Source organism: Rutidosis leptorrhynchoides, chromosome 8 (genome assembly GCF_046630445.1).
Source record: "Rutidosis leptorrhynchoides isolate AG116_Rl617_1_P2 chromosome 8, CSIRO_AGI_Rlap_v1, whole genome shotgun sequence".
NCBI classification, from domain to species: domain Eukaryota; kingdom Viridiplantae; phylum Streptophyta; class Magnoliopsida; order Asterales; family Asteraceae; genus Rutidosis; species Rutidosis leptorrhynchoides.
This window is the reverse complement of record NC_092340.1, coordinates 90878364-90887744: the sequence shown is the minus strand read 5'-3', so window position 1 is coordinate 90887744 and position 9381 is coordinate 90878364. Positions and strand designations below refer to the sequence as shown.

General features: G+C 34.3%; 1 protein-coding gene across 1 annotated transcript; it reads right to left on the bottom strand.

Annotated features, from left to right (window-relative positions):
- Positions 1 to 2036: 2036 nt before the first annotated feature.
- On the bottom strand, positions 2037 to 5895 carry LOC139863614 (BRCA1-associated RING domain protein 1). The gene is made up of 13 exons (XM_071852227.1): positions 5758 to 5895; positions 5608 to 5661; positions 5422 to 5492; positions 5017 to 5112; positions 4534 to 4919; positions 4150 to 4404; positions 3949 to 4049; positions 3680 to 3869; positions 3507 to 3598; positions 3171 to 3261; positions 2851 to 3016; positions 2641 to 2759; positions 2037 to 2561 (listed from the first exon to the last, which is right to left on the bottom strand). Exons 1-13 carry the CDS (start codon positions 5844 to 5846, stop codon positions 2178 to 2180), a joined length of 2094 nt encoding a protein of 697 aa, XP_071708328.1. The 5' UTR covers positions 5847 to 5895; the 3' UTR covers positions 2037 to 2177.
- Positions 5896 to 9381: the final 3486 nt, after the last annotated feature.

Here is a 9381-nt window from a genome sequence, read left to right as displayed (position 1 = left end):
CATCTTGTTAATGTCGGTTACCAGGTGTTCACCATATGAATGATTTTTATCTCTATGTATGGGATGTGTATTGAAATATGAAATCTTGTGGTCTATTGTTACGATTTGATATATATAGGTTAAACCTATAACTCACCAATATTTTTGTTGACGTTTAAAGCATGTTTATTCTCAGGTGAATACTAAGAGCTTCCGCTGTTGCATACTAAAATAAGGACAAGATTTGGAGTCCATGTTTGTATGATATTGTGTAAAAACTGCATTCAAGAAACTGATTTCGATGTAACATATTTGTATTGTAAACCATTATGTAATGGTCGTGTGTAAACAGGATATTTTAGATTATCATTATTTGATAATCTACGTAAAGCTTTTTAAACCTTTATTTATGAAATAAAGGTTCTGGTTTGTTTTAAAAATGAATGCAGTCTTTGAAAAACGTCTCATATAGAGGTCAAAACCTCGCAACGAAATCAATTAATATGGAACGTTTTTAATCAATAAGAACGGGACATTTCACTACACAACAATCTTGTTCCAAAGAAAGTGGAGGTTTTTGTTTGGAGAGCAAGAAAATCAAGGCTTCCGGTTCTAGTTGAGCTTAATAAAAGAGGGGTTGATCTCAATTCGGTTCGTTGCCCGTTATGTGATGATGACGTAGAAACGGTCAACCATTCTTTAATCCATTGTAAGTGTGCCTTCGATGTTTGGTGCAAAGTGTTTGATTGGTGGGGGCGAGGTGGGATTCCTTTTGTTAACGTTGAAGATCTTTTTAATGATTCGGGTCAAACGATTTCATCAGTGGGGAAAGTCATCTGGCAAGCTGTGGTGTGGACGTGTTCATATTTAATTTGGAAAAACCGGAACCAAAAGGTTTTTTCAAATAAATGTTGGAACACTCCGGTTGCGTTAAACGAAATCCAAGTTACAAGTTTTGAGTGGATCGCGAAGAGGTGCAAAAGCAAAGTAATCGACTGACACAATTGGATTCATAACCCACAAATTTTCGTCTTGTGAATTTAGCTAGCGGATGTTTCGTTGTCCTCTTAGCAACTGTTAAAGTTTGTTAGCTTGTTGAGTATACAGTGTGCTAGCTTGTGGTTTATCTCAATGTCTGTATTCGTGTATGTACATTCTGTTCCATATTAATAAAATGTTAGCCTTTCCAAAAAAGTAGCGTTTACATAAAATTAGGAAGTGGTCGAACTCGAAGTCAATGACCCTCTTGTCGAGCTCGAATCGAACTAGGAGCTGAATCTAAGTCAATGCCCCTCTTGTCGAGCTCGAATCGAACTAGGAGTTTCCGAATTAGCAGCCTCCAAACCAAAACTTCAACTCTTAAAGGTACTAGCTTGTTTCTGATTGTTTCCATATTAGTAGAACGCCTCGAATATAGCTTTTCATCAATTAACATGGAGATTTCTTTGGTAGTGCAGTAATCATTTGCAGCAAGACGACAAAGCCATGAATATATGGACCTGCTTTGGAAAACAAATAAAATAATCAGATTAGAGAGAGCATACAATTCGTCTCATGAGCGACCGGTGGGCTGAGTTGACCAGCATCCCTGCAGCAGTTGACCAGCATCCCTGCAGCAAGCGCAAATCTTGAACCCATTTTTTTTTTGTAGACGGTAGACCCTTTCCCAAATGTCAATATACCGTTGTTACAGAAGATTAGTGAATGGTGCATTGTTTCGATCGTCGTCAAGCACTCAAGCATAGGGAAAAATTTACTCTTTTGTCAAATTCGGTGCGATCCGGATCTTCCCTCCAAATGAAAATCTTAATCTTTTGCAGGGGAATGTTGTTGGGGTAACATTTAAAGTAAATGAACTAAATACATGCAACGTTGGCAGTGTAACATGTTTTAAGATATTTAAAAAATCATCACATGTTGCATTCTTTTATTGCAAATTGAATGATATTTAGGTACACTTCAAGCATTATATATAATTAATTCTAATCCAAGCTAACAAACATGTTTGGATAATAGAGATTTCATTATATATTTATATTCCATTTTGCTTCATTGCATCAAGGCCAATCAAAGTATCAAAACTGTAAACCATAACTTAAAGCATACAACCCAAAGCCATGTGACTTGTTTACTGTAACAAAAACATACACAAAAGGGTGATAAAAAAAACACACCAAAACAGGTATGCAAGATAGATTCTAAGCACGAAGTTGTTCCGCAAAAGGCAATAAGCGACACGCAGCAGCCGATTCCAAAATCCAAGTGTGCATAACAACCAGACACCCATATTGTTTAGCAACATCCTCTGCTGCATCTAACCTTTGAGATTTCACAGATTCTTCACTTTCAAGCTCGGAACAACCTGACAGGTCAGCATTGTATACAACCAAAGTTGCTTGATTCACTTTCACATCTTTATCTTCATCTGCATTTGCATCATTAAGAGTTGATGACTGTAGTTGATCCTTGGTTTTGATTATTGTGCCTCCAGCAGCCATAACCAAGTTTAACAAATCTGTCTTAAAAGCTTGCACAAAATCTCCAATTAAGTAAAATCTCATGTTGTCAAAAAGTCTTGGACCCTGCAAAAACATTATAGTAGTCATTAAAGTATTCTGTAATTTTAATTACTTAAGAAGTGAAATTTTAATATGGTCTTACATTTTTAAGCACTCTTAGCCGCCCTGTTTTGGGTCCACCAGAACAGCCATGTGTATCAAGATTGACCTCATACGGTTCTTCATCAACAAGATGTCCAGCTGTCATACAAGCTTTTACCCCTGAAATATAAAAAAAAAACATAAAAATGATACTCCGTACAATTTAGTTCAATTAAACTGTAAGATCAACTGCTAAGATTAAAAACGTTACATTCAAATGTAACAATCCATTTTCCGTTCAGAATGGCCATCAGGACTTTGAGTGTTCTTGTGCATGCACCGTTTGAATTTGTGGCTGCAACAACATGGGTCACATTATCTCTCCAGTATTTTGATACTACTGCCCCGTTACTTCTTGCAAAATCGAGCATAGAATACTGCATGTTTAAAAGTTGCAGATTATAAAAATCCATGCCAACATATCGTCCGAAAACATGGAATTAAAATAGGAAAGGATACACTAAATCGTAAAACTCTAATGAAATATACAATTAACCAACAATTATTGAATTTGAAAGAGTAAATACCAACCTTTTCCTCAGAAGAAAGAGCTGAACCACATAAAACAACAGTCTTTTCATCATTCAACGCTGTTGTGCAAGATTTCAAAGTTGTGGACATACTGTAATTGAAATGACAAAATGTCATAATTGTGAACTACTAAATGTTAGATGGGTAGTTCCTTAAATACAACTGCTTAATTAAAAATTAACATTTCTATTCTTATATCTAAACAAAAACATATAAATATTAGTTAGATATTATAGGTTAGATTAAGTATCATCTTGTAAGGAACTAAAGAACATAACCAAGCATATATATTGTCCAATTTAAAATGATATACAAATGATATTTGGCAGCTGATACCTTTTATCAGAATCTAGCTTCACAGCTTTTGACCTCCGTTCACATGGAAACTTATGAGATATATGTTTTGGACACAGCAACAAAAAGTTAACCTAAAAAACAACATTATATGAGAAAATTAAAGACAACATACTATATATTATGTATTTATGTGTGAGAAATTAGTTGCTTACCTGATCCCATCTGCAATCAGCATCGTAATACGCACAAGGCACATGATACGATCGTTGGCATTTATTCGAATAGCATCCGAGAACAGCTCCCTTTTTACCACAGCAGCTGCACTTTATCTTGTTAGCCCTTGAAACCTCTAATTCCAAATTCTTGATAGTTCCATTCTCAGTAAAGTAAATTTGAGGCGCCCTATATGTGTAAATATGTAAATTTAATCTATTTTCATTACTCATACATATTAATAATATTTTAAAGATCAAATACACACCACTCGACGCATTTTTCATGAACATGTGTAACATTGGACAAGTTAGCCGCATCCCCTACCACTTCTTTCCCTCGTGCATACGACACAATTTCTCCACTTACCTACACAATTTATTTTTTTGAACAATACAAGCTTTTGGTATGAAAAATAGTAAATCAAAATGTCGAAATAAATACATATAAGTGTGATTTTGGAACTAACAATTGTGCACTCTGAAGTATTGCAAAAGACGCAAAGTTTCTTTTTTGAACCCACCGGATCCGAAACAATAGATGACTTCTCACCAGAAAATTCATTTTCAGAAGCTGAAACATAAGTTTGACCCGTTGACCCGTTGTTTATTGTCTTTTGTCTTTTAGATACAATTGGTTCACTTGTTGTTCTAGAGGTGTACTCAAGATTAGTGCCATTAACCCCAATTTCAGCTGGTCTTTTTGATGAACATTTTACAGCACTCTGAAAATACAATAAAATACTTGTTACAACATTATAACATAAAAGATTATTACATGCATAATAAAATTAGTATAACAGCATTAAAAGAATTTTGATAAAGAACTGAAGCAATGTAAACTCTTTTATTACCTTATGGTTACTGTTTGGATCACTACAATTACCATCCTCTTTACTATCAATCGAAAACGGAGGGCTCAATTGTTCGAGCTGAATAAATCCAACACCATTTTCGATCTTCTCTTCAGACACCACCTTTCGATCAGCGTTTAAAACAGCACTATGTTTCTGTTTCTCGACAACACTATTCTTAAATTCTTGTTTCTTACCACTATCAGGAGTAATACATTTTTCACCATTCATATCAACCATTTCTTCAGCAGAACCATTTTCCAAACTAGACTTAACACTTTTTCGCCAATTGCTTGAATTTCCATCTTGTGCTATCTCAACATTATCTTTTCTTAAATTATTATTATTATTGCAACCATCCATCTTAACTGATGCCCTTTCAACATCTAAAGAAATTAAACAAAATCCATAGCTAATTATCATCCAAAAACACAAATTTAAGAAGACTAAAATTAGTACAAAAAGTGTAAGAACTTTACTTACCAGAACACACAGGATGAATAAGATTTGCATTAAATGTAGCATCAAGATTCCTATAAATGCCCACAATGTTCTCGATAAAAGGTGCATCCCTTACATCTGTGATGCATTAAACTAAAACAAATTAATCAGACTGCAGAAAACAAACCCTAACTTTTCATTCAAAAAACATTAAATAAATATAAATCAAATACAATGTTTTTACAATCAATTGATGCTCATTTCATTTACTACTGCAAAATGCAATCACAAAAAATGTACATAGTAACTTAAAAACATATATACCTCAGCAAATACAAAGGCTCAAATGTAAGGATAATGATTCATGTATAAAACATTATAAATATAAATAGATCAAAATATGAAAGTTCTCATTTAGGGTTACATGAAACAAAAACGCACACATACCTTGATCAACATAGGTATGTTTACAAGCAGGACACTCAGATTCAAGCTGGAGTGATTTCGGCAAGCACGAACTATTTACGATTTTAAATATAAAAAAAATCGTAAGAAACAGTTTTTTTAAATTAATTAATATTATATTATTTAAATTGAAATAAAAATATATAGAGAGATAAATCGAGAACTAACGCGCAAAAAATGTGACTGCAAGGAAGTAAAGCCGGCTGCTTAAACAACTGTAAGCTGCAATAAAATGTACAAGTAAAACATTTATTAAACCCTAGAAAAAAAAATCTTTTTAACAGAAGAATAATACTGAAAAATAAAATAAAAACTCACCAAAGGGGGCATTTGAGTTCGAGTCCGAGTTTTTGGAAATGGAGCATCCATGGATTGAGTAATCTTTGTGATTGTTGCACCGGATTCATTGTTTGTTAGCAACTGTTTAAAATATAAAATCTATGAAAATGAAATGAGATGATGGTGGACTGGTGGTGTGATGGTGATTTGAGGTTTTAGGCAGAAGATTAACGGACAGGATTATATAAAGGAGTATGGGGCCCACTGGTTATTGAGAGTGTAATAGTAGCGCGATATTTGCCGCCGAACAATTGAAATTTGGGCGCCTGGATAATTTTAGTTTTATGAAAAGTTTCATTTTTAACCCCTGGATTATTCACCACAGAAGCATGTGGATTCTATTTTTGGGCTCAAACTGGGTTTTAACTGGGCTTTAGTTCGGACTCCAAGATCTGAATATTTAGGCTCAGTTGTTTTTGTTGTCAATCAAATACCGAAGAAATGTAGGTGTTGTTTGTTTTTTTATGTTGAACACCTTATTTTGTCTTATGTCTGTGGGCGAGAAAAAAAAATAAAATAAAAATAAAAAAATAAAAAATAAAAAATAAAAAATAAAATAAAAAACCCAGTGGAAAAAAAACTTCAGCTAAGGGAAAAAGAGTGCAGCATGGAGTTGACTCCCCCTCAAGTAGACATCGCTTCAGTTGTTACATCTTTTGAACATGTCTCATACCAATGTTATGAACGTGTGTTCTGAAAATAGCAGTTGGAAGTGCTTTCGTGAAAAGATCAGCAGAGTTTTTGCTGGATTGAACATATCTCATTTCAATCTCGTTGTCCTTAATGAGATTTTGAGTGTATGAGAAGAATCTAGGAGGTATGTGTTTGGTTCGGTCACTTTTGATATACCCTTCTTTCATCTGTGCTATGCAAGCTGTATTATCTTCATAGATAATTGTTGGACTTTTATCGCGTTCTAGTCCACAAGAATCAGTAATGATTTGTGTCATTGATCTCAACCAAAAACATTCCCGAGTAGCTTCATGTAATGCAATCACTTCGGCATGATTTGATGATGTAGCAACAAGTGTTTGTTTTTGAGAACGCCATGATATTGCAGTACCTCCATTTAGGAATACGTATCCAGTTTGAGATTTAGCTTTATGTGGATCAGCTAAATAACCTGCATCAGCATAACCAACCAAATCTTGTTTTGATTCGTTAGAATAAAATAATCCTAAATCAGTAGTTCCTCGAAGGTATCGAAATATGTGTTTGATCCCATTCCAGTGTCTTTTGGTAGGAGCAGAGCTGAACTTTGCCAACAAATTAACTGCAAAAGAAATGTCAGGTCTTGTACAATTTGTAAAATACATAAGAGCTCCAATTGCACTAAGATATGGTACTTCTGGTCCAAGAATATCTTCGTGATCTTCACATGGACGAAATGGATCAGTTTCAACATTGAGTGATCTAACAACCATAGGAGTACTTAATGGTTTTGCCTTGTCCATATTGAAACATTTCAGAATCTTTTCAGTATATGTTGTTTGATGTACAAGTAAACCATTAGGCATATGCTCAATTTGTAAACCAAGGCAATACTTGGTTTTTCCGAGATCTTTCATTTCAAATTCTTTATTTAGAAGTTGAATGGCTTCATGGATCTCTTTATTTGTACCTATGATGTTAAGATCATCAACATAAACAGCTATGATCACATATCCGGATGTTGTTTTCTTAATGAAAACACAAGGACAAGTAAGGTTATTTGTATACCCTTTGCTTATCAAGTAATCACTTAATCGGTTATACCACATACGTCCCGATTGTTTTAACCCATATAAAGATCTTTGTAATTTAATCGAATACATTTCTTTGGGTTTTGCATTTGATGCTTCTGGTACCTTAAATCCTTCAGGTATCTTCATATATATATCACTATCAAGTGATCTATATAGATAAGCAGTCACAACATCCATGAGATGCATTTCTAAATTTTTAGAAACTGCCAGGCTGATTAAGTATCTAAAAGTAATTGCATCCATAACAGGGGAATAAGTTTCTTCATAATCAATTCCCGGTCTTTGAGAAAAACCTTGAGCTACAAGTCTAGCTTTATACCTTGTAACTTCATTTTTCTCATTTTTTTTTTCGGACAAAAATCCATCTGTATCCTACAGGTTTCACATCTTTAGGAGTGAGAATGATGGATCCGAAAACTTTTCTTTTATTGAGTGATTCTAATTCAGCTCGTATTGCTTCTTTCCATTGAGCCCAATCATGTCTATTTTGACATTCAACCATAGATGTTGGTTCTGGATCATCATCATTATTCATGATGTCATATGCAACATTAAATGAAAATTTCTCATCAAGATTTTTCATTTCATTTCGGTTCCATAATATTTTTGAATGTGCATAATTGATTGCAATTTCTGTATTGACATCACCAATCTCCTCTGCAGTAGGAGTACTGATTTGTGGTTCTTCTTGAACACTTTCTTTTACCTTATTATCAGCTGATTTTCTTTTTCGAGGATTTTTATCTTTGGAACCAACTGGTCTCCCACGTTTCAGACGTGGCATAGATTCTTGAGTGACTACATTATCAGTTTTCTGATTTGGAATCTCAACTCGAGCTGGAGTATTAACTGCTGGAATATATGATTTAGTCACCCTTTTTTGTATATGTGAATGCATAAGGCAATTGATTTGCAAGTTCTTGTATATGCATTATCTTTTGAACTTCTATCTCGCATTCTTTTGTGCGAGGATCAAGATACTTTAACTGAGGTTCACACCATGAAACATCATTTTCTTTATTTTTTATTTCTCCCCCTAATCTAGGAAACAATGTTTCATTAAAATGACAATCAGCAAAACGTGCTGTAAAAACATCACATGTCATAGGTTCAATATACCTTATGATTGAAGATGTTTCATATCCAACATATATTCCCAACCTCCTTTGAGGACCCATTTTTGTACGTTGTGGTGGCGCAATTGGAACATATACTGCACAACCAAATGTTCTAAGGTGGGAAATATTTGGCTCTTGACCAAAAACAAGTTGTAGGGGGGAATATTTATGACTTGCACTTGGTCTGATGCGAATCAATGCAGCAGCATGTAAAATTGCATGACCCCATATAGATACAGGGAGTTTTGTTCTCATTATCAATGGTCTAGCGATTAACTGTAAACGTTTAATCAGTGACTCGGCTAAACCATTTTGTGTATGCACATGAGCAACAGAATGTTCAACAACAATTCCTATAGACATGCAATAGTCACTAAATGCTTGAGATGTAAACTCACCAGCATTATCAAGTCTCACCTTTTTAATGATGTAATCAGGAAAATGTGCTCTCAATTTAATAATTTCGGCAAGAAATTTTGCAAATGCCACATTACGGCTTGATAACAGACAAACATGAGACCATCTACTAAATGCGTCTATTAGGACCATGAAATATCTAAATGGTCCACATGGTGGATGAATTAGTCCACAAATATCACCTTGAACTCTTTCAAGAAACATTGGTGATTCTTTCTCAACCTTAAGTGGTGAGGGTCTAGTTATCAATTTTCCAAGAGAGCAAGATATACATGGAACCATTGTATCATGAAGGATTTTCCTATCCTTCAGTGGATGTCCAT